The sequence below is a fragment of the Argiope bruennichi genome, chromosome 7, assembly GCF_947563725.1.
Source record: "Argiope bruennichi chromosome 7, qqArgBrue1.1, whole genome shotgun sequence".
Taxonomy (NCBI): domain Eukaryota; kingdom Metazoa; phylum Arthropoda; class Arachnida; order Araneae; family Araneidae; genus Argiope; species Argiope bruennichi.
Window position 1 is genome coordinate 63,812,760 of NC_079157.1, and position 27,525 is coordinate 63,840,284.

Consider the following 27,525-nt stretch of genomic DNA (forward strand, 5'->3'; position numbering starts at 1 on the left):
GTATGTTCATTTTAGTTTTATTAATTAGATTTATTTAGAACATTTTATTTATTTTTTTATATTATTATGATTAAAATATTAATCATCAATGGTGTTCTTTTGATAAAAATTTAAGAATAGTTCTCTTTCTTTTTTATTTAAGCTCTGTATCTGTTAAAGGTATTAATTAGTTTTTGTTGAGTAATTATTAGATTGTCTTTGACATGTAATGATCTCCAGCTATTAGCATATTAATTTGTTACCTGATAACTTTATTTTACTGTCCTAAAGTGTTTTGTCACTAAATAATATAGCTTTAAATTTTAGATTGCAGATGTAATCAGTTGTTTATCAATGAAAAAAGAAAGTTGTCATAAAGAAATTATTTATAAATATTTTAAATCAATATAAAATTCTTGCGTACTTCTAGTAATTTATTCAAGCTTGGACTAGAAGATCTATTTCATTCTTAATCTCCACTGCCATTAATTCTAACTTCATGAATCAGTATAAATTTTACTGGTAATATTCTAATTCTTGTCTACTCCAAAGATAAGATTATGCCATGACTATCTTCTGAATTTATAATGTTCAAGCCCTACACCAGACTTTATCTTTCAATTCATTAAAACACCTACTCTCCACATTTATAATTTATTAATTATCAATTATGAATAAGCTATAAATATCCAACAAGGTACCTTAAGCTAATAAGCTGTCTGAGACCAATCAAAATGCCTCCTTTCCCAAATGGAGTTGCATAAATATGAGCATTTGTTAAATGTTTCAGTATATAATATTTAAAAGAAAATTTAGTTAAATTCATCATTGAATTTTTTTTTTTAGTTATTCTAGCTGTTTCATAAATGATATATATTTTTAATTTATTGTAAAAATAGCCACATTAAATTTACAAAAATCAGAGGAATTGCCAACAAAACATTTTGCTCCATTACTTCTCTATATCCAATATTGTATGTCTTTTAAAATGATTATAGCAACCTGGAATAATTTTCTTTCAAGAGTATGGTGGCTTTTTGGAATTTCATTATGAGTGATAAGCTGATAATTGTGACTTATTGCAAACCTAATAAAACTTTCAGAAACGTTTTTCCCACTTTCCCATCTTAGTCAGGGAAATTTTTTTCACAATTTCTGTAGCTGCCCTGAAAAAATAAATGGTATTTATGAAACTCATGCTATTTTTTTTACAAAAATTCATTATTAAACTGAATTGTATTGAATGTTAAAATCTTGCAATACCAATTTTCTAGGAATGAATATTTTCCTTTTTTAAGAAATTATTATTTTTTAATTCAACCTGTATTTCTTTCCTTTAATTAAATTATTCAAAATAATTAATTGCATTGGTTTTGAATTTTTCATTAATTGAAATATTTAGAAAATTGTGTTAAGGTTATGTTTCTAAGAAATTTTAGGGGAAAATAAAAGGAAGAAAATACCAATTATTTTAAGTTGCCATGCTTGTGCACATTGTATTTTGTTAGTTTTTTAATGGAATGGAAAATTTATGTATGTTGCATTTCGAATTTTGACAATGATTTATAATATTAATTAATAGCTTTAAATTAATTTTAATTCTCAAAAGAGACTAAAAGTACAATTTCACTAAAATCTCTTTGGGGTCATTAGTTACTTCTGCTTGGGTTTGAAAGATACCCTGAAAATGAGTTTAAAATTTTTAGCTCTTCTTTAATTTTCATTGTTGCCAATATAAAACTTGAACCCTCTTTTTTTTCATGTCGGGTTTGTTACTGTCTCATCAAATTAAAGCACAACTCTTTCTATATATACTTCCATATAATTAATCTATTACATTAAATCATTATTCATAGTTATGTATAATAAATATAAACACAGTGCAAAGATAATTAATACAAAAAATTATTATTGATGGAACTTTGATAACAGTTCTTTTATTAAATTTTTGTTTAACATCTATTCAGAATTTAGTTGATCTTGCTGGATCTGAAAGAGCAAGACACACAGGTGCCACTGGAACACGATTTAAAGAATCTGTCAAGATCAATCAATCATTATTGAGTCTTGGGCAAGTAATTCGTCAGCTGAGTGAAAATGAAAAGTGAGTATAAAAAACAGTTTTGGGCAATTTAATATCATTGTTAATATTCTTTTGGTAATTATGTAAAGGCTCATGGATAGTAAATAAAACCATGAATTTTCATGAAATTCATATATTTCTTTTCAATTACACAAAATACTCAAAATTCAAGGTTAGTGAAAGCTATTGTTTTTTTCTAAATTAATTGATTCTAAAGCCTGACATTCCCAATCACTTCTACCATTGCCAGTGGAGCAATGGTATTCCAAAATCTATTATCATTGTGAAAAACCAAGCAGAATTGGAATGGTGTAGAGTAGAAGATTGGATATTCTACTTTTATTAATATCTTATCCATACATATTGTACTTTTTACGTACAATAATTCGTGCAGTGGGAATTATACACAATAGGCATTCACAGTATATAGGTTACAAGGCAGAGATCATGGGCTGTGGAGAAAAGGGCATATAATGACCTCTAACAATTCTCCAATGCTATTGAAATGAACTTATTTGGAATTATCTTGAATGATTGACCTATGTGAAATGGCAGTACTCGATTGCACCGCATCATTTTTTGTTGTGTTTTTAATAACTTTGAAATTAATTATTAAGTAATGAAGTGAATACTAGCAATTATTATTCTAGTGTTAATACTTCATTACAAACTAGTAATGAAGTAAAGCATGAAATAATTTTTAGTAGAAATCTTCAGATTATGCCTAATGGAAGGGGGGAGGGAACTTTAGTATAGATGCAGTAATAACAGAATTATTGTCATAGCCAGGGTATTTGACATGAACTGAATAACCAAGCTGCCATGACTTATAACATATATGATGAACCAATAATAGCCCCCCAGAATGAGCTGCAAATGTATGACTCATTGAAAATGAACCCATAGAGCAATACTGACATTACTGTGCTTACTGGAAAAGGGAAAACCAGTTGCCATACCAGAAACTTCTCATCCTCGTATCTGAGGTACTCTGGTTAGGCATTAAAAATGTGATAAGTTGTAAATTTTTTTTAAAAAATATGCTTGTGTGAATAAAAGAAAGGTGAATTTGATTTTTGAAAGAAACAGATGTGCATTTTTCCGAGATACACATTTTGTGCACAGTTTTAAAAGAAGATTATTCGGAAAAGGAGAAATGTCTTTTCCTAATGAGCAATAGTATTGAGCAGTGAGATATGAAATCTGTACAATTATTAATGTGAAACTATGATATTTTGTCCTATTCTTTCTTAAGAACTCTTAGTAATTCTTGAATTATTTCTAGGGAGACTTTATTTTCCTCAAACTTATATATATAGTGGATACTTGTCTACTAACCAAATTCAATGAGGCTTATAATTATCATCCACACAATGAATTCATCTGTGCTTATTCTAATCTAAAGTATTGCAAAATGTCTAAAATCCTCATACATATATTTCTAATCTGTTGAATCTATATTTTCAGTGATGTCGATATTCCAATAAATAAATATGTCAGCCCAAATTACTTCCTCCAAAACCAATTCCTTCTGACACAAAAGCTAAATCATTTTGAGTTTACCCTTTCTTCCAGATGTAATGCATTTTTTATCATGATGAAATAAATGTGAATTGTGATTCTTGTCAGAAAAAGGAAAAAAAAAAAAAAAAAAAAAAAAAAAAAAAATACTCATCCAGTCATTTCTCTTCTGATATTTTTTACCTGCCTATTACACATGGTCTGGGGCCTTATTGTTAACGAAATACATATTTTAAATCTTATTTGTATAGACCCCATAGCTAGGAATATTTTAGGACAATTTGATCTTGATTCCATTTGCCAAATGAAGACATGACTAGTAGAATAACAGCATTTATATTTTAGTGTCACCTAATGCTCAGCATTATTTACGATGTACATTCTAATTGTAGCCCAATATTTCTGCATCTAAACATTTTAACACAGACCTATACTTCCATTTGGAAAATGTTTTAATTAAAAGAAAAAACATTAAATTTTTTGTTGTTTGAGTCAATGAATGTATTATTAAAAGAAAGAAAAAAGATTGAATTAAGACATCTGAATTTTTATATAGTCCACAACTCCTATTAGTCGTATTTGGCAAAATATTCTTGACATGTTAAAATTATTTTTTAAATCTATTTTTCTGCAGTCAAAATAACTGGAATAAGCTTTGAATTTCATTATTTTAAGCCAGTGCTTTGGGAAATTGCTGCATGGTGATTGACCGATATTCCTTGAGGTAGTCACTAAAAGGCCATTTTAAAGCTTTATAACTTCATTAGTTTTGATTGTAAATGTGTAAAATTTATTTTGTTTAAAATCCTAATGAGTCCAGAATATTTTATGAAATACACTTAAAAGGACAGAGAGACATGTAATCCAGGAGCTACAAGTATTTACTAGTAGTACTAAAATATCTACAAGTACCATTACTCATACTAAGATTCAAAATATTAGAAAGAATTAGACCATTAAAGTGTATATGATATTTAAAAAAAAAAATTTCTAATTGCTTTTTTAGTTAGATACTTTTTAAAAAGTTTTTGATTTTGGGGCTTTTTAGTTGTGATTAAATGCTTTTTTTTTTTCAGTCAATTCATCAGTTATCGTGACTCCAAACTAACAAGAATATTACAGAATTCCCTCGGTGGAAATTCTTTAACAGCTATTATTTGCACTGTCACTGCAGCTTGTTTTGATGAAACACAATCAACTTTAAAGGTATGTTTGACATAATTGTCTGGCATTTTTATTTTTGTATATTTTGTATCATTGCCTTCTTTTTTTATATATAACTAGCCGCCTTTGGCGACCAGCCGGTTCGCCAATCTTAATGTTCGTTAAAATTTTAATAATTAAATATTTTATGCAATTTCTACTTTAATAGCTTCTTCATCAAAATATTTTAAAACTTCAAATTTTGATTATCATATAATTCATTCATAATATTATAAAGGCCTTCAGTCATAACGTAATATGTATCTCTCTCATTTTCTGTTAGCGCCCGTAGAATTTATGCTTTAAATTAAAGTGGAAAGAATTTATCTTCAATTAATATAATAATATTTTTTACTGAAACAAAGCATTTTTTTATAATCTGATTACTGAAAATAGAGTCACTCAGCGTTTTAACTTTATGGGCACTAAAGAATATCTTTTTAAATTTATGTAATATCTCAAGAGTTGGTCAACAAAATTTTCTTAGATTCATTATGAGCAGATCGATTAATTAACAATGTTTAAATTTAAATGCATCAAACACTAAGAAAATAAAACGAATCGTTTAAAATAAACGGTTGAAAACAGGTTTTAAAAAAACTACTTAAAAAATGATGAACTTAAAACTATATAAAAAAATATATAACTAATATAAATACAATTTACTTACAAAAGCATGCAACTAACCCAAAAATAATTTAAATCATCCATTGATAACGTTGTCATGGCAACAATCAGAACAGAATGCGCATGCGTGAATTTTCTTCGCCGGTTACGTAACGCAAATACGTGATTTTTTCTACGCCAGTTGAGGTAACGCTATGCGGATTAGATTTAAGGTGTCCGCTCTGTTACCAAAAACTAATTTAGAAGGAATATAGGCTTTCAGTTTGAAAGCCTATATTGCTTCAGGATAAATGCTTTCAATAATGTAATAAATCATATTTTATGCTATCTCAGTTTATAAGAGCACTTCTGAAAATTTTTTTATTCATTTCTCTGGTTTAATTAATAGCATTTTTTGGTGCACTAATATTTTAAATGGAAGTTCCATTCTTTTGTGATCAAACTGACTGAGTTGTGAAGTTTTAAATTTTATTATTTTAGACCAATATCTTGAATCTTTTTATTGAATGATCTTATTTAAGACAGTCATTAAAATAATAAATCATATTCTAAACCATTTAAAATAATAATATTGAAAATTTCATATTAAGTGCAGAGGAGTATTTTCATTTTATTGTTGCTATTTAAAATGTTAATATACCAAGAATATTTTACTAAATAGGATCAGGAGATAGTATAAAAACTTATTTTGTAATTTTTTCAGATCTACATTGATTAACTGAAAAAATATAAAGCACAATTCTTTACATCATTTAGAATATTTGTTTTTTGTTGTTGGAACTATGTGCCTATCTCTTTTGATTTTTGAATTTAGCTATTAGGCCATGGTTAAAATGTCCTTTATATTATTTATTATAATAATAATTTTGTTTTTTCATTAAAATGTTCCAATTTAAATTGTATTTTTCATTTATTTAGTTTGCAGAGCGTGCAAAGCACATCAGAAACAAACCTCAAGTAAATGAAGTATTAACAGAACAGGCATTACTGAAGCAGTATGCCAACAAGATTAAAAAATTGACTGCAGAACTGGAGGTATGTTCATCTGGGCAAAATAATAATAATTATTATTATTATTTTCAAACTTATAATCATAATTTGAGGTAATTGAATTAATGCTAAATTGGATGCTTTACTGTTTGTGGAACTTCTTATTCACACTAAATATTATCATCTACTGAACAGTGGATTACAGATACCAAAACAAATAATTAAAAATAGAGATTCCATTTTTTTTAAAAAAAATATAAAAATAGTCAAGGAAATTAGAAAATTTTCTGCATTAGAATTTAAATTATATAAAAATTATTTTCATAATTTTTTTTTCGATATGGCTTTTGCCAAACCAGTGAAGATATAAAACTTCCCCGTATGGATCAACAAAGAAAATATTTGAATTCATCAGAAATTAATTTTAAAAGATTTGTTGTTTTAAATGAGAAAAATATTTGAATATTATCCTTTAAAATTTGAAAAATATAAGGGAGTAAAAAGTTGAATACTGAAATTTATTCTTAACTTAACTTTTTTTAAATTTGATAAATTATAACTGATACAAAATTAAGTTCTAAAGAATAGGAAGTATTTGTTCTCTTCATCTCTTTAATGTTACTGTATATATATATATAATAGAAATGCTGCAACAAGTAAAATATAAATAAGAAATTATCGAAAAAGCGCAAAATATTGAATAAACTTTTTCTGCATTATATTAGCGAATCAAGATGCTCACTCGAAATTACAATTTCCTGTACACTAAATTTAATGATTGTGATAGATTTTTCTAAATATCTCAGAGACACTTGCATCAAATTCCGTCTTTTATATGTATAGGCTATTATTTTATGTATTATTCTTTAACCCTGCTGTTCTGTTCGGGTCAAATAGACCCGAAATAATTTTTAACGGCTCACAAAAAACAACATTATGTAAATATTTAAATGATACTTTATGACTTTGTATGTAATGGTGCTATTTTATTCCCCTGAAAAGGATTTTCTTCTATTTAAATATTTTCTGGATGTTTTAAAAATTGTATCAATATAACGTTCGGGTCAATATGACCCGATTCCAATTTTCTTTTAATTCTGTTTAAAAAATGCACAATACATTATTAATTAAGCGGGGAACGAAAAGAATAACTTCTAAAAACAGTTTTTAGTATGTTAGCACTTCAGTCAAGGTCAGAGGGTGCAATTATCATGATACAACCGTTATGAACTACATTCCAAAAAAGAATAAGAATGTTATTCTTATGAGCACAATGCATCTTGATAAATTGATTAGTGAAAGACTGGACAAAAAGCCAAAAATAATATTAGATTATAATGCCACTAAAGGAGCTGTTGATACTCTTGATCAGCTGATAAATACATATACTTGTAAAAGAAAAACAAATCGATGGCCGCTAATTATATTTTATAATATGCTGGATACCTCTGCTTACAACGCATTTATTCTGTGGACATCTATAGATAAGAAATGGAATGAAAACAAATTTACAAAAAGAAGGTTGTTTCTAGAAGAACTAGGCAAGTCTTTGGTTGACCCATATATTCAGACAAGACAACATCTCCCTAGAACTGAGGAATCCTGCAATATAGTAAAAAAGATACAGGGTAAAAGGCAAAGTGATACATCTGTAATTGCTGTTAATTTACAAGTAAATAATAAACGTGCGAGATGCAAGTTCTGCCCATCAAGCAACAACAATAAAACAAATATGTTGTGCAAGAATTGTAAAAAACACATATGTAAGTTTCATGTATCGTATTATTATCCAGAATGCTAATAAAAATGAGGTAAGATTGAAATTATTTTACAATTTATTTAAGGGTTAATATGCATGCTCATGTTATTAAATATTTTACATGCAATTAGACATTATAACATACAATTAAACATTTATGATATATATATATATATATACTAGCCGCCTTTGGCCACCAGCCGGTTAGCCAATCTTAATGTTCGTTAAAATTTTAATAATTAAATATTTTATGCAATTCCTACTTAAATAGCTTCTTCATCAAAATATTTTAAAACTTCAAATTTTGATAGTCATATAATTCTCTCATAATATTATAAACGCCTTCAGTCATAACGTAATATGTATCTCTCTAATTTTCTGTTAATTCCCGTAGAATTTATACTATAAATTAAAGTGGGAAGGATTAATCTGCAATTAATGTAATAATATTTTTTACTGAAACAAAGTATTTTTTTGTAATATGATTACTGAAAACAGTCACTGAGCGTTTAAACTTTATGGGCACTAAAGAATATATTTCCTAATTTATGTAATATTTCAAGAATTTGTCAACAAAATATTCTCAGATTCATTATGACCAGAACGATTAATTAACAATGTTTAATTTTAAATGCATCAAATATTAAGAAAATAAAACGAATCGTTTAAAATAATTGGTTGAAAACAGGTTAACAAAAACTAAAAAAACGATGTACTTAAAACTATAAGCATATACAAAAAATATATAACTAACATAAATACAATTTAATTACAAAAACATGCAACTAACCTAAAAATAATTTAAATCATCCGTTGCTAATGGTTGTCATGTCAACAATCAGAACACAATGTGCATGCGTGAATTTTCAACGCCAGTTACGGTAACGAAAATGCGTGAGTTTTCCTACGCCAGTTGGGGTAACGCTATGCAGATTAGAAATTTTTAATTTCCTTTATTCTGTTTTATTTTAATTCGAAAGTACTTAAGAATGAATCTGAAAGATAGATTCATTAACAATGTTTAATTTTAAATGCATCAAACATTAAGAAAATAAATAGAATCGTTTCAAATAATCAGCCGAAAAATCTTAAGCCTAGCCTCATGACTGCTGGGTAAAAAAATGAAGCCGTACTCATTTGGCGGTGGGGAAAATGAAAAGATTTTTTTGGCGGGAAATTTAGTTTTTAATTAATAATTAAAAATTCAAAAAAAGGTCTATCCTATCTTTTAAGTTAGATCAAACTGCACACTGTGTGGAAATTTGATTAAAATCGGTTAAGTAGTTTAGGAGTCCATCGGGGACAAACAACGTGACACGTAATTTATATATATTAAGATATATATATATATATTAACTATATCATGTTTACTATATTAAAAGAAACTTTATACATCTTTAAAAAAAACTATTTTAGTGAAAACCTGCTTCACAGAGGCTACCACAGTTAGTATTTTGTGTTTGGGTCATATTGACCCGAACGTTACATGCGTATAGTAAGTGCGAACAGAACAGCAGGGTTAAAGAAATTAGTGTCTTTCTTTTGCAAGTTTTAAGTACATAATATTATATATATAATACCTATTAATACAGACTATGTTTTTAAATCAGAAATATTTTATTTGCATTAATTGATTTTATCTCTTTTATCTTTCAGGCTACTAAAGAAGAAAAATCCCAACAAAATAGGCATCTTCAGGAAAAAATAAAGTACTTAGAAAAACAGTTTGTCTTCCAAATGAATCCTGCCCTGAAAGTTGTAAGCAAAAAGCTTAAAATTTATTTTTCTTCTATTCATACTTGGAAATTTTTTCAAAATATAGTATAATGTTTATATTTGTACTTCCGATTTGGGAGGGGAAAAAAAAAAAAGGAATTTGAATCACTATTCTAAATAGGACATCCATGTCTGAATCATCTTTATATCATTTAAAAAAATTTATTCTTTAATTTTATAGCACACAATTGATTTGCACACAAAAATATATCTAATGGACACATGCATATAAATGCAACTATTAAAATAATGAAAAATATTTTTTAATTTATGAAAATAAATTAATATGCTAACATTTCATTTCAATTTGATTAAAATTTTGAAAATTCTTTCTTTGTAAGTGCCTGCTACGCAAAAATGAGTGGAATGGTCCAATGAATCATAGATTGGAATGGTTTTTGTATCATGCATATTAGATGTGATAGTATACATATTGTATTGTACTGTTTACAAATATCCAATTTTAAATGTTTTCAGGCTAAATATCATTTAAACTGCCTTATATATATGTTTTTTTTTTTATTTGTTGCTAATTCTATTATTAGTGTAAAAAAAGGAATGAAATTCCTTTTGAAACTTGTTAAATGAATTCTATGAAACTTCAGTTAGAATGTGTACTATTAAAATTTTCTTTCGTTTTTAAACCCAGAAGATCACAAAAAGCAATGCTTACATATTCAAATATGCATTAAAAAATCGTATATTAAAAATATTTATGATATAAAGCAATTTATATTAGTTTTAAAGGTATTTGAATATGTTGCCTTCAAACCTTTTAAAGAAAAAAATCATGTTTGTTATTCCCGAAAGAAAATCTAATTTGGTTGAGAATGGTTAGTGCTTTAAATTGATATAACAAATAATAATATTATGAGGAATGTCTAATAAATAAAAAATAAATGTCTAAATAAATTTTCATTCTATTAAAACATTCTGAAATCTGCTTTGTAATTAGTTTAGTTAGAAAACTAAGAATATAATATATTACTGGATTTGATGAGATGAACTCACGCACACAAAAGAAATTTTGCATAACTATTATATTTTAATAGCTTGTACATAACAACTTGTTTAAAAATAACAAATATGATTTGATAAAATTGGTGTTAAAATGGTTTGATATAAATATGAAACTTTTTCTTTTTCTGTGAATGGCTAAAATTATTCATATGCTTCAAAACCCTGCTAGGCTGTCAACTTCATTTGATGCAGATATGCATTTATAAATTTCAGTCTTGCTTATAGATTTGAATCAAATAAAAATTTTGGTTTGTGCCCCAAGATTGGTACCAGTTTTAGTCATTTATAAAACTGAATAAATTTATTAATTACATTCGGTTGCATATTGGGCATATTCTTTTTTTTAAACAGTTGTACATTTATTTTAAACATGTGGTGATTAAATGAAACTTCAGCTAGTGCATGCGAGCTGATTCCAACAGATTGAATAGTGCATCACATTTTTGATTTTTGACTTCATTGGTTATGATTTTAAATTATCTGTATCAGTCTAAAATAAATCTCATGGTGATTTGATAAAAATAAAGTTGTATAGAAAAAAATGAAAGATGAACGACTTTATTTTAAATTCATAGTGACTCATTTAAATATAGTTATTTTTTCAAAATGTTTATTCTTTCATTGCTTATCATTTATTTTGAAATTTTTAATTCAGTGCTTAAGCATTGCTTTTTATCATTTAAAAATCTAGAAAAGCAATCGACGTGAAACTTGGGGAGGCACTTTGGATGCTGCTCGATTTCGCTTGCAGATGGCATCTCAGAATTCTTTTGGAAAGAGGAAATCATTTTCTCGAAGTCGGGTTGGGTCATGCAATTTATCCATTTTGGAAGAACAAAGTGAAGATGCAGGTATGGTAATAATACTTTAAATTAATTTTACTATTTTGTATATATTTTTGGATAATACTAAAAGGTACTAATCACAAAATGATCTATAAACTACTGTACACCATTGTCCAGTTTTAACACCGTTCAAAGGACCAGAGTTATACTGGTATAAATGACAGAAAAGTGTAAATCAAGGAAAGCTACAGACATAACTAAAATATACAGAAAAAGGGTCAGCATCTCACAAAATCATGTTATTAGTGTTATAGACTATTTCATTTTTATTCCTAATTCTTACTAATACAATTAATCAGCAATTAAATTCAATAGATTCCTTTAAGTGTCCATTGCAAATGAATTGCTGATACTACTTGGTCTTTATAATTCTGCTTATTCATTAACTAAGCAAAAGATATCTAAAATATTATTTAAAAAAATTTCATATTTACAGTATTGCATCCTATGCCACCATTTTCATGACAAAGAAGACAGTTTTATGAATAGTTTAAACTGGTGCTGTGTCAGTAACTCCTGGCTTTGGCAACAAAAGGAAAGAACCAGAATATTTGAGCATTTGGACAATATCTTGATTAATAATAAAGATATAACTTTCTAAAAGCTTCTTTGCTCTGTCATAGAAACTATGAAAAGTTAAGAAACAGAGCTGTAATCAGTTTAGTAATTTTAATATTTTATTTTAAAATAATTCTAGAGTTGTTATAGGATTGACCTTATAATTTTGAACTACAGTTAGATGACAGACATGATGCTTGAGCTAGTACATTCTCTGTATAAATTACAACACCAAACTAGTGGAAGGACATTTAATGTGCATTTGTATGCCAGTTCCTGAGTGGAATTGGGTCTTGAACTTGGAACACTCTTTCAAATCACAAACCATGCCACTTCCATGTAGACAGTTCAGCTGAAATTAGGAGTTAATAGATTACTTTCTGGCTGCTTTTGTGCTGTCATAGTTTATTATCGATTTGCTGCTGATCATTGCAAATGTTTATGTATTGTATGTGTTTTGCTATTGTGAATTTGGGTTTTCCTAAAAGTGCCTTTATTCATTATTTTGGACTCTTTTCATCATTCGCTCACAAGACAGATATTTTTTGTAATAGTATATTCTAATTTTGTTATCTTTTAAAATAAAAGTGGCATTGCCTAAGTGTATTCATGTAAAGTATGAAATTCAATAAATGTTCTTTCTTTACATAACATTAAAATTTAAATGACTGGTATTGTATATACAATATCAAAAATGCTTATTCTGGATGAAAAACATAATTATGATTATAAAACAGATATCCTACCAAAATATGTAATCCAAAACAGATTTCCTTTTGCATTTCTTATTCCTTTTGTCCTGCATTTGCCTTTTAAGTTTGTAATGGTTATCAAAATTATTTTTTTACCTCCCTCCTTCTGCAAATAACATTTTGGTTACTTGAAGTGTTTCTGGTTGGTTACAATATCATTTTATTCCCCTCCACCCTGCTGGAATTGTCTGTTGTGATGTAGATAGTAAGAGAAAATTACATAAGCATAAATTTGAAGATTTTGATTTATTGAGATCTTGGAAAATCTGAGGGGGTCAATTAAAAAAATTTAATAAATGATCGGAACATAAAGAACCTGCAGACTTTATATGCATTTATTTAAATATCTGTGTTTGAAATTAGAGTTGCTGAGATAAATGACAATGCAATTAATGGCAATGAAAATATTTGAATCATAATTAAAAGCTAATATATTCGTGGCACAAAATCATGTAAAAAGCAATTTGCAAATAAATAAATAAAATGTCTGTTATAAAATTAGTTCACATTAAATTTTTAAAAATAATTATTACATTTTTTTGTGACTTAAATGTTGATTCATTAAAGTATTTATTTCTGTAAATGATAAAAAATAAATATTAAAAAACATATCTATTATAATGTATCTAATAAAATTAGAATTTTCATCTTATTAATCTTTAATTTATAGTATGGAATATAGGAAGCTATTTGTTCCCAAACTTGCTAACAGGTCGCACCTATCAGGCCACCAATTAAAAGTGAATTAAATTCATCATATTTAATTGTTAGTTATAAAAATATTACAGAAGCTTATTGTCATCAAATACACAATGAATATCTTTTTAGATTTTCTTTGTTAAATTTTTTGTTACTGTGTCAGAGTATGGAAGCTTTGAGTCTAGATATTGCCAACAGTCTGCTGTTCTTGTGCAAGTTAAATTTATCATCAAAAATTAAACCTCCTCATCTGGTGGGGCATGAAAATTTCTGAAGCAAGTATGGTGTAACATTCCTAAATGACTTCATGAAAAATTTGTCTGCAAATACACGAGGAAAAATATATAGTCTCATTATTCAATAGCAGAAAAACTGTTTTTAGAAAAAAGAATATTCATGTGAAGCATAAACAGGTTTCTTTTTTAAAAACTAAGATAACACATTTATTTCATTGAAGGAAAAAATATTTTTAAATATAAATGTTTTTATTTGTGAACAACCATTGTTCAATTTTATTTCCCTTGTAAATTAGATTACTCTTTTTATTTTTAGAAATTAATACATTTACATATGCTTTCTTCTAGATACTGATGAGTTGTTTATGCCATTTCAAAGTACACAACAATTAAAGGCTTCCAAACGAAGTTCTAACACCAAACGAAACTCTGATTTGAAACAAAGCCCTGAATTACTTAAGACAGCTGATGCAGCTGTACAAGCAGAGGTATGCTACTTATGCAATATTTCTTTCTTAAATTTGTTGCTATTTAGTTGCCATGTATTTTTGTTCATATATAAAAGCCATTAATTTATTAATAATATTAATAATTATTTGTTAAATTATAGAAAATAAAATCAAATAACTTAAATGTTCAATTTATAATTTGTTTTTATATTTTTTTGTTTTATATTAGTGTATACATGTCCAATTGTAATTAAAAAAAATTTGAACAATTTAGTGCTAATCAAATATTGTTACCTTTAATTGGAATCAAAACTTTACTTTTGGTTAAAAATGGACAAGTTTGAAATCGACAGAGGGTAAAGATTTAATTAATCAAAAAAAAAAGCTACATTTACAGAAAACATATTACATTTAAAAAAATAATTAGCTTATTATAAAAATTTTATGCCCTTCTCAATATTATAAAACAACTAGCAGTAAAAAAAAAAAAATAATAATAATAATAATATACTAATGAGACTAAAAATGTTCAGAATATATAACATACAATCTTCAGAATTGTTAAGTTGATGAATAATGTGGCCACCTTGTACAGTTTTACAAGTCTTAAAAAGGGCCTTCATGTTGAAAATAAGATTGTAGATCAATATTTGTGGCAACATACTTCATTATCCTAACAGTGAAGTTTTAAATCCTGGGAGATTAAAATCTAATTAGTCTAAATGACATTGTGTGATTGCTCTTCTCAGAACATTAGTAACTAGCTGTGCAGGATAAAGGTCATGAGATCTGGCTGATCACATCATTCAATGAATGCACCTTTCCTCCAGAAAATCGTCCATAAGCTGGCTCTGTGTCACTTTACCATCATTAAAAATAAAATTGCAATGCCTTGAAACATTTCATATAAAGTTTGATAATCTCAGTAATGCTGTCTGGCTACAAAAATCACAAATTATATGCAGAAGTATATTTTTTATCGTATATGGTTCCTTCTCATTTAAGGTTTTGACATCTTCCAAAGTTATCTGTTTTCTTTATATTGGAAGATGATTGCAGCCTCTGTGCTGTCTCAAAGTTCCATCAGAAATTATTCTTATTTTGAATCCTGACTAAGAATCAACAGATGTAACTCCAATAACAATATGTCAAAAAATAGTGGTCCTGGCATTTTGATGTGCAGAAAATATCACCTTTTGTTAGGCATAAAATCTTATTTTAATTTTAAACTACCGAAATAATTTTCAATATTTGTTTCATTCTTAATCATTATTAATGTGATCTACAGACTTTTCATGTTAATAATTTTACAGATATCATGCAAAATATAAATAAGCAAATTTTAAAAAAATCTATTTTCAATTAAATAAAAAAATAATGATTTCTTAAAATTAAACTTAAATTATTCTGTTAAATTTTAATGTATTTCAAATGTATCTCTGAAATATGAATTCTGAAAGTATGTTAAACTAAAGTTTTCTGTATGTAACAGAATTTTAAAAAGCATTCTCACCATAATTTTTTTTTAATATATAAAAATAGATATGAGATATGTCCATTTTGAAATGAATATTAAAAATGGGAATAGCAGCTTGAGATATAATGGTCAATAATTTAAGCTTTGTTTAATGTCTTTCTACACTAACAGTGTGATTATAGGTTACTGACACAGTAATTCAAAAATTTTAAACCATTTCTTTGGCTGTTACAATTTTAAAATTAAAAAAAAAAATCACTAAATGCAATTGTTTGTTGAAAACCAAGATAAAGTTATTTTGAATTTATGAAAAAAGTTTTCGTAATTGTACTGTATTTGGCTTTTAAAAACGATGTTAATTTTTGTTTCACTTAATTGTAACCATTCATAGTCTTTTTCAATTAAAATATATTTAGTATAATAGATTATTATTAAAACTTTCATAAATTCTTGTAATTCTTTCATAAATTCAGCTTGAATTATTAACTGTTTTCTCTTATGCATAATTTGTTTGATTCAGTATAATTATGTACTATTTTTATTTTAGTCTATGGCACTGTGTTTTTCACCTAAACTTTCTCAATCAGAACGTGATAAAATGAAAATGATGTAAGTACCATTTTGATGTCTTATTATGCTCAAATTGTTATGATATACAATGTGACATTATTACAATCAAACTTAAAATTGCTTATTAAAATAAAACAAAACCATGAATATGAATACCATTATTTTTATTTATCCTTAATGTTAAAGTCACACTTTTTTGTAATAATTTTTTTATATTATTATTACATTCAATTTACTGCACTTCATAAGTGTTCAAATATTCTGGGATTTATAATGGTATAGATTTCTTATTGTACAAGCATTTCTAAAGTATATATACACAAAAAAATATTGATAAAGCAATGCTTTGTCGACACTTTTCATAGTTTTATCATCTGATTTTTGAAAAGATTCCATACTAAAACAAAGAGAGTCAAGAAGAGTTATAAATTGATTGCAAAGGCAGCAACATTTCTGTTCAGCTGTTATTTATTTAAAAATGAATTTTGTTATAAGTGAAATATACATATCACTTATGACTGCAAAATGGCCTGCTACTAAAAAATATTTTATTTATTGAATCAATTTATAAACTGAAAAAAGATTTTCTGCTCTGCAATGTTTTAAAAAAAAGCATTCTCGCTATATTTCTGAGTTATAAATTTACTCATATATTTCTTATGAAATAAAATTTTGTATTAGACAAATCTTTTATCCACTATGAATAACGCAGTTACAATGTAAATGTTTCATGGCAAATATAAACCAAAATATGTACATAAAAGTTACAAATTTTTGAATATGAAAAATCCTATTTTTGCTACTAGATATATATTATTAGTTCATTATGTTGTTTTTAGTTATTCTGTTTTATAGTCTAATTTTCACAAGAATATTTTATCATTGTACTTGTCATTATTGCACAAATATGGTACCTACCAAATTTTTAGATAAAATGATAGAGGTGAATGATAAATCCACAGTGACAAATTTTTATATTTGTGATATTTAAATTTTTTTAGGGCAGATCGAATTTCGTATTTGGAGAAAGAGCTTGCTGAATTACGAGAATTTACTACTCTTGAAAGGCAAATAATGGGAGAAAGTTGTATGTCTTCAAATGTAAGTTTTTGTTTTCTCACCAAATTCCTGAAATTATGTCCTGCTGTTTTACCGGCATAAAATCTATTATAAAGTGTAATATAAAATAACATTTTGCATATGGAAAACCCAAGCCACCTTATCAAACAGTCAAAGTAGAAACATTTGAGAAGCCATGCAAATTTTGAGGAAAGTTTGATTTTTCTTCTTTTTTTATTGTAATTTAGTTATGTTTTCTTTTGAATAATTTGTACAATGTTCTCAATTAAAAAAAAATTTTCAAATTAAAATCAAACTATTTAAATTGGATTAGAATTTTTTGTCAATATTGCTTCAATTTCTTCACCCTTTATTTCTTTTCCACTTTCTGACTCGCAAATTAAAAGCCTTAGTAAATTGTGCATTAGGAAATTAAGACTGTGTTAAGGAAATTTTATATTTTCTTTTCATAATATATAGTGGTGGTCAAAAGTGTGGACATTTTTTGAAAGTTTCATGTTTTTCAGCTTTGCGTGCTTGTAGAATATATTAATTTTCACTTAAGTACAAATGTTTTTGTATCAAATTGAAGGTAATTTAATGTAGAATTTAATAACAAAAACAGTATTACAATATCTGTATTACAAAAAAAGTTATGCTTATTTTAGTAAGATCTATCTTAGATTTGCATTTTTTAAAAGTGATACTTACACAATCAATACTTAGTAGGATAACCCTTATTTTTTAAGACAGCTTCACAACGTCTTTTCATCGAGTGAACGAGTGTTTGGAGTTCATTTTCATAATCACATAGTGCCAAGAATCAATTATAGATTCAATAAGTTGTCTTTTATTGGATGGACGTTTTTTTCGTACAAGAATTTTCAAACGTCGCCACAAATTTTCAATTGGATTGAGATCAGAGCTGTTTCCTGGCCATGGTAATACATCTATGCCTTTATTTTGAAACCATGCTTTGCATACTTTTGCTGTGTGGCATGGAGCTGAATCCTGCTGAAAAATAAATGGTGCTTTGTTGGGGAAGAAATCCCTGATGGAAGGTATCAATTTTGGTTCCAGGACAGTTTCGATGTATTTTTTGGCATTCAGGATGCCATCAATCACTTGAATTTGGCCCACACTATCTGCAGACATACATGCCCAAATCATGGCATTTGTTGTTGTTTTTATAGTTGCTTCAATGCAATAAGGATGGAGCACCTCACCTACTCTACGTCTCACGTATTTTCTACCATCACTATCAAAGAGTGATATTTTAGTTTCATCGCTCCAGATTACTTGCTTCCATTGATTTTCTGACCATTTAATGTGTTCTTTTGCCCACTTAACCCGTTTTTGCATTGCTTTTGATTTAAATATGGTTTTTTCCTTGGAATTCTAGCTTGTAGTCCAAATCCTCATAACCTTCTTATTGTTCTTGAACTTACTACAATACCCGTTGCATTCATTTCACATCTAATGGCATCTGATAAAATTTTTCTATCTTGAAGGCATAGCCGTTTAATTTTTTTATTGGCAGTAGCACTTGTGCATTTTTCGGCCTGATTTGGCCTTATTTTCCACTGATTTCGTTTATTCATAGCGTAAACAGAACTTTCGTATACCAGAACAAGTCACTGAACCACCAACTTGTCTTGCAATTTCAGCATAAAAGAGGCCATTTTCTCTCAATATGACAATTCGGCTTCTTTTTGTAGGTGTCCAATCAGTTCTTCTTGTTGGTGACATTGTTTAAAATTAGTTTAATTAAAAAAGGGCTTAAAATATTCAAAAACAGCAATACTCTATTTAATTGTACTAGTATGCATCATTCTGCAAAATATTTCCACAACAATAACTCTTTTACCATCCAAATAACCTAAACTATAGTTACAGACATTTGATTGATCCTCAGAACAGTGTTTGTGATTGGCTAGTACACTTTTATTACAAAACACGTCATTATTCAAAACGATTTGTGTTTGTTTGTTCTACTAAAATGAGCGTAACTTTTTTTGTAACACAGATATTGTAATACTGTTTTTGTTATTATTCTTTACCTTCATTTTGATATATAAACATTTGTATTTAAGTGAAAATTAATATATTCTACAAGCATGCAAAGTTGAAAAACATGAAACTTTCAAAAAATGTCCACACTTTTGGCCACCACTGTATATATAAAATAATGCAAGTTATTGAAATGAACTCTCTTAAATGCTTAGTAATTTTAGTTTTGAATAATACTTGTTGTTTAAAAACTACTCGTATAGAAGTTAAAAACTAAAATCAAAGGACTGAAAAATGTAGAAAGAAAATGAAAGGGAACTTGCATTGTCTGGCTCTTTGGAAAGTTACTAAACAGTCCTAGATTTTAATAGTGCTATTTATTTATTTTTCATGCTGAAAAGCTTAAATTCATATTCTCTATCAGATATAAATTATTAAAATGAATATTTTTATGTAATTTTATTTTTGCATGCAATCAAAAAATAAAAAGAAATTGAAATTGCATTCATTATATAACATAAAACATTATATAACATAAAAATATTTTATGTGACATATATTGCAAATATTTACAAATCATCTGATTTTGGGTGATAGCTTTATGAGATTTTTGTAACTACACATTAGATTATTGAATTGAAAAATATGTTTAGTTATACTTATAGCATGTAAATTCATGGTATATAGTTTCAAACTGATCTCAAGGTAACAGACTTTCAAGGACATTTAGATTGTGCTTAACTCCTTAAGAAACATCAAGATGAAATTTTGAGCAATTTCCACATAAACAATGTAACTTGGTGTTTTAGAAGAAAAAAGAATGGCACAAATTATATTTAAAAATATTTATTGTTGAATCAGAAATATTGCAAAATTTCAAGTACTAATTATAATAAAGTGATGAATTAGCATTTATCTATTTCAAGATATACGTATATTAAACAAAATGGAATACATGAACCAGTATTACATTCAATGACAAAATATAAAAATCTGAAAATACGTTTATTAATGCAACACAAAAATGCAGTAATGAGAGGAAGAAAATTACCTACTTAAACATATACATTGAATAACAATTAAATATTTGCTGTCACCATTTTAGTAAAACTTTTTTCTTCTATTCTAAGAAATTAGTGAACAAGTTCCTTTTCCAGAATCAATTTATTGCATTTCAATGCAGTATCTGTGATTATAGTACTAGGCACAAATGAAAGAGAGAGGTATTTTTTAAAAATATATATGTAATTAATTTATTTTTCTTGAAGTTTTAAAATTAATTGTTTTTCCCCATCAAATGGAATCCAAAAGTAAAATGCTTTAACTTTTGAATTTTTTAAAAAAAGAATTTGGTTACATATACAGAAATTCAGCACATAAGAATGAGGAGTGAAATATTTTTATACTTCAAATAATATTAGAGGGAGGGGGAAAAAAAACCACAGTTAAAATGGTTTATTTCATTAAAAAAATATTTCATCATTTCTTACTTCCGTTCAATTGTATTTATAGTTATTTCTAAGTTCAAAATTTTACTGAAAGCTTACTTTTTCAATCAATATAAATAAGGAGAATAGCATCATCTTGTTATAGACTCTGTAACATTGAACAAAACCTAATGAAATAAAAAATATTGCTTGAATTTAATGCATTTGCATGAAATATCATATAAAACTAGGATGAAATAAATTTTTAAGAGTTTGGTTAGTTTTGAAAAGAAATTATTCTGGTTTAAATTGTGGTCTTCATTAAACTGGTTTCTAAAACTAATGATGCAAAAATTATAATTTGTGTGGTATTTTTTTGTGATTTTTTTTTAAAGAAATTTCAACCAAAATCATTAAAGTTCTGTTTAGTTTTAACTAATTTAACAGCCTTATTTAAAATCTGGAAAGGGAAATGCTAAAAAAGTCTTAGACAAATTTGGGAAGTCTAACTTTCAAAATCTTCTCTGTAGACATACAGATACACATCTTGTTTTACAATTGCTTGAAATATTCTGGCATGATAATGTTTTTACTTAATGTTGTGTATTATTTCTTTTGTTATTAAAATGCAATATGTTTTTCTGACCTTTACCTTTGCCTACTCTTTGTAAAGAATTTTTTTTTGGGGGGGGGGCATAAAAATGTATTATAATTATGCTAGAATATAATTGTAATAGAATTTTGTTTTTACTGTATCTAAAATGTGTTTCCCTATAATGTCTCTCATTTTTCTAAATTATACAGTTTGGTAAATCTTGATTTTTTGTGAAATCTTTTATGTGGAAATTGAAAGTGGGATTGTAGTTCTAATTCAGAAATTCAGTTTGGTAAAGCTTTGGGATTTCTTTATCAGATTGCTGTATGTGTCAGGAGAAATATGGCATAAAATAATTAATGGTAGTGTATTCCTGGGTGAAGCAGAAATGACAAAATTAGTAATGTAGTATCTTGGATTTCATTGAAAAAGTTTAGCACATAATACTTCCATTTTTGTCTGCATGAGATATAGCCTGATTGTATTAGTGGACTTTTACATCAAGAATGGATATGGGACTAAATACACCTTATACATTGTTAGTTTCCATCGTTATAGTGATTTTAATCTTAGTAATGTCAGCTCAGCTACATTCCAGGAACAGATCAATCACTATCATTAGTAATTCCCTGATGACAGGAGATTCCTTCTTGTTAATAGCAATGATGATCCTTGGATCCACAATCTTAATTTCCCACCTTTCACTCATTCAGTTAAGTCCCAGATGGCTAGACAGGATGAAGATAACCCTATTATGGGTACATATTTTAAGTTATACTTTTCGTTATAAACATGGTCATCACCCAGAAAGTCCTCATTTCTACCATGTAAGTCTTATCAGAATCACAGTCCCAGAGTCATTTGAATATGCCATATAATTGATTTTAAAAGTTATTTCCTCTTTTTTTTTAAATTAAATTTTTCTATTAATGTATTTGATTTTTATTTCCTGTCTTTTACTTATTTATTTATTTATTTATTTTTTTGTAATAATTCCAGATTAGTAAAGTGAAGAACACTATTTCTGCAAGTGATGAAGGTTTGCCTTGTCATTCAGAAAGTTTCTCAACTAATGTTAATACATCATTGTTTGAACAAATTGATCATAAAAATTTGATAAATGAAGATTCAATCTTTTCATCAAATATGCATGAAGATTCAATCTTTTCACCTAGCGATACATCAAAGATGAAATATAATGAAGAGAGCGAAGACCTTTTTCAATATCTTGAAAGTACTATGAAAATAATGGGTATGCGAAAGCATATTGATTTTCCTACATTCGCAAACGATTTAAACAACAATTATAAAATAACTCTAGAAATGTTTAATTTAATCTTACAATACCAATGTTTAACTTTCAAAGGGTGCTTTAAAAGTGAAATATGCAAAAAAATTGATGAAGTTTTAGGGAGTTTAAAAGAGGTATTTAAAAGTTTTAGTGATAAGACAACATCCAATGAAACAATTGAAAATCAAATTAAAAATTTTATGAATAAAACAGACTATCTCTTGAAAGAAATTGAAATGTGTTCTTTGGATTCTGCTGATAATGATAAAAATGAAATACTTAATCAAAGTAGACCTTTTGACAGCATTACTGATTTGCCATCGTTTGAAGAGTCGCCTCGTGTTTCACTAAGCAGAGACGAAATACATAACAAAAATAACTCAGAAAATGTTAATACGTTGGCAGATGAGTATAAAGATGAAAACATTGAAGAAAATATTCCAAATTTTATCTGCGATTGTAAAAAATTGAAAAGTAAAATTGTTGCATTAGAAAAAGACATAGAAGTATACAAGAATTCTATTTCAGATGCTAATTGTGATAATACTAAATTGAGAGATAAAATAGCCGCTTTAGAAAAACAAATAGAAATATTTCAAATTTCTGCTTCAAGTGCTGCTTCTGAAAGTCAGAGAAAAGGTGATAACATTATCTATTTAGAGAAAGAGGTAGAAGCAAATCTATCTGACAATACTGAGCTTAGAGATAAAATAGCTGCTTTGGAAAAACAAATCGAAGTCCTTCAAACTTCTGCTTCTGATGCTTATTCTGAAAATCAAGGAATAAAAGATAAAATAATCTGCTTAGAAAAAGACATAGAAGCACATCTAAAAACGATTTCAGATTACAAATATGACTCTAATTTGAAAGATGAGCAAATCACAATTCTTAAAGATAAGATTGCAATTCAGAAACAGATTATCGATTCCTTTCAAAGTGAACTTACACTAAAAGATAATCCAGAATGCAAATGCAATTTGGAGATAACACCTAATATTGCTCCAAATGATAACAGCAATCCTTTAATTACATTTAAAGATCAAAGCTGTCAAGTTGCTTATATGGAAGGAATCAGTCTGATTTCAAGTTTGAATGAATCTAATATATCTGAACAAGATGTGAATAATTTGAGCAGAAATTTGTGTTCTAACTGTGACACATCTTTGAATGACAATAAAGTGCCTCTTAATGAACAACACTCTGATAAAATTTGTTTGCCAACTTTACCAGCTCTACATTTAACTGACTCAGAAAAGGAAAATTCAGCTGATCAATTGAAGACAAGTTTTGAAGCAACTCTTAAAGATTTAACTGAATTAAAATCTTTTACTCTTGACTTTATGAAGAGAGAAGTGAAAAAAGAATATTTAGCAGATATTGGCCCCTTTGATGAGCTGGGGGATTATCCATTAACAGATCAAATTAAAGTTGAAGTTACTGCCTTGAAAGAGCTATTATTGCGTCTGGAACTTTATTTGCAAGTACGATCAGATGCAGAAAAAAGTTTGACTGATTTTGTTGAAGGTAAACTTGTGGAAATATCTGTTTTGGAAGATAAATTAGCTGAATCTGAATCAACTGTTAAAAATAAAGAAGCAGAACTCGATAAATTAGGCTGTGCTTTGTCAAATATTGAAGATAATTTATCCCAATCAATCCAGAAATTGAAGTCACTTGAATCTATTGAAGATAAAATAAACTACTTTGAACTAGAAGATAACACTTCTTTCATTGCACATTCAAATAAATCTTTTTTCTGTGTTGCGAGTATCCAAAAGATGGTCTCGGAAATGGATATGTTAATAAATAAAACTGTTGTATCAGTGGACAGTCTATCTGTAAAATTAAAAGAGGCACAGGATGAATTGATTGCTATCCAAAGTAAGGAAAATGAAACAAAGAGTGTCCAGACTATTGAAGATTATGATTATTTGGGTCTTTCACAAAAATTAAAAGAAACAGAAGACTCTAATGAAAAACTTGAATATGAAATCAAGAATTTAAAATCGGAATTGGAAATTTTAACTGAAGAAAATGACTACCTTGAGCAAGAATTGAAGAGGAAAATAAATTTCTATGACACTGAAATCGAAGATATGAAAATAAAATTTGCTACGGAGAAAGAAGAATGGACATCTAAGCGTGTAAAAGAAACTGAAGAAAAATATTATCGAATGATAATGGAACAGGAAAGTAAGTTCCTGGAAGAAAAACATCAAGCTGAATTGGACTTTTGGAAACAAATTGGTGATTATAAACAAAAATTAGCAGATCAGTTTGATCAGCTCCAAGAAGAAAATCGTAATAATATAACTGATTTGAAAAGTAAATTGAATACTGAAGTCGAAGAAAGATGTAAGGAAAGAATGAAACTTGAAGATAAAATCAGATCTCGTGAAAAAGATTTAACTCAATATCGTGAATATAATTCATATTTGAAAAGAAAGTGTAAGGAGTTGGCAAATGAATTAAAGAAACGTAAGGAGAAAGTTAAATCATTTGAACAAAAAGAAAATGTATTACAAGAAAAGAGTAATGAAAATGCTGTTGACTGTAAACAGACTCAGACAGATGATTATCATCATGACGAAAATACAAATTTATGTGATCAGTGTAAGATATTCATGCAAAAAATATCTGACTTGGAGACCATTCATCAAAGTGCTATCAACAAATCTGAAGCATTAGTTACAAAACTCCAAAACGATTTAGAAGCAAAAAAAGCAAAAATAATTTCTTTAGATACAAACAATGCTAAAATGGTTAAAGAAATTGTGACTTTGAAAAAAGAAATATCTACAAAATCTACGTTGTTACGTTTCTGTCAATGCAGAGGAGTTACATCCAAGATGACTGATGCGCAAAGTTCTGGGAAATTGGAAAGTACAGAAAAGGTAATCTATAATTCACATTAAATTAATCACAGATTATTTTACACTACATTCAATATACATTATTTGGTATGAAATATTTTGTGTTGTCCCATTTCTTCTCGTAATTTCTTTCAAAGATTTTTTTTTTTTTTTTTCTAATTTAGCTATTTATTAGTCACAATATAAAAGAAAATTTAATTCAGGGAAATACGAATGAAAAGTAATGAAATCTTTTCATTGAAAAAAGACTTCATGAAGAATTTTGGAAATGCTTTCAATTCAGTAAATTTTTAAGATCAAATCCATTTACTCTGAAATCCATAGACTGTGTCTGAGCTTTTAAAATTGATATTGGTATATTTGCAGGATGGCCAGTTGATCGGGAGAGCGGGAAAAGTCCGAAAATTTATTATAAAATGATTTTTTTTTTTTATAAATTGGCAATTTTTATCGAACATGATAATTCGCTGGTATTTTTTCATAAGTAGAATGGAAACATCGTTGGCAACTAATGAAAATCAAATTTTTAATGTGCCTAAAACATACTATGAGAAAAAAAGATTAACAATCATACCTAATATATTGCATATACAGTACACTCTCGAGTATCCGATTCGCGACTATCCGCCTTCCGTACTCTCAAGCCTAGTTTTCTTTTATTATATTTAAATGAGAAAGTCAAGGCATTGGAAGCGGTATCTATTGCGATCCTTCTACGTTGTCGTGTGCAAAATTGTGACAGGAAAAGAGCAGCATTCTGTCCATTTTCATTGTTTCGTCAGTGTGCAACGGACCTCAATTGTTGCTGCTTTCCTGATTATAACTGAACAGTACATACAGTATCCGTAAGGAAAGAGTCACCGTTTTGGCTTCCAGCAATGCAACCGATGATCACAAGCTTAGGTTGCTTCTATGATTTATTTTGCGTTCGTTTAGAATTCCTCATAAGTCTAACAAAATGCACAATAATTTATAAATAATATTGAACACGAGAAATTAATTTGTTTGATACATTATAGGCACATATATCTCTTGTAATTTTTTTAAAGGAAGAGTAGCATTTTTTTTTATATGAAACTGTCCACCACAAAAATTTACAAAATTTATTCCTCTGAAACATTTTTTTTTTTTATGAAATAAAGGGGAAAAAATGATAAGGACCAATTTTCCACTTTTTTTCTTTACTTTACACAAGCTAAGCATTGAACCAGAGTGCAAGCGATTTTTTTTTTTAATAGTTGGTGAGCTATAAGTCAATGCAATTTTGATTTCATTGAAGAATTTTTCATATTTCTATGCAGAGATTTCATTTTGTATTTTTAAATGATTTTTCTTTCTGTTAGTCAAATTATTGTTCAAGTCTGATTGGCGTCTTGGTAAACAGTATGGATAGGTGAGATCCCACTGGCAGGAAACAAATAATTTCATTCTTAAGTACTCCGCCAATGTGCATATATTTTTGTACTCCATTTTTCGTGAATAAATTTGACAAGCAGTTCTGAAATACGACTGATTGGCTAAAAGTCGGTCCAGATGGGCATGTATCTTCTAATATTGGTTAATATATTTGCATGAAAAGTGAAGGGTTGTACATAAATAGAACTTATCTGAAATTCAAAAAGTAAAAATGTTTTTTTTTTTTTTTTTTTGAAAATTACATTTTATTCTACATTGATTTTAGTTATAAAAAAAGTGTAACAATTTTTTAAATAAAGTTAAGAATATG

At 27.5% G+C, this 27,525-nt stretch overlaps 1 protein-coding gene across 1 annotated transcript in view; it reads left to right on the top strand.

Annotated features, from left to right (window-relative positions):
- The window catches only part of LOC129975996 (uncharacterized), a 53,612-nt gene that overhangs the window by 14,454 nt on the left and 11,633 nt on the right, over window positions 1–27,525 (top strand). The window contains exons 10-18 of the mRNA XM_056089317.1: window positions 1,947–2,083; window positions 4,660–4,789; window positions 6,332–6,448; window positions 9,819–9,920; window positions 11,650–11,809; window positions 14,397–14,536; window positions 16,522–16,583; window positions 17,546–17,645; window positions 22,635–25,820. Coding sequence (XP_055945292.1) covers window positions 1,947–2,083; window positions 4,660–4,789; window positions 6,332–6,448; window positions 9,819–9,920; window positions 11,650–11,809; window positions 14,397–14,536; window positions 16,522–16,583; window positions 17,546–17,645; window positions 22,635–25,820 — 4,134 coding nt within the window. The remainder of the gene's footprint in view (window positions 1–1,946; window positions 2,084–4,659; window positions 4,790–6,331; window positions 6,449–9,818; window positions 9,921–11,649; window positions 11,810–14,396; window positions 14,537–16,521; window positions 16,584–17,545; window positions 17,646–22,634; window positions 25,821–27,525) is intronic.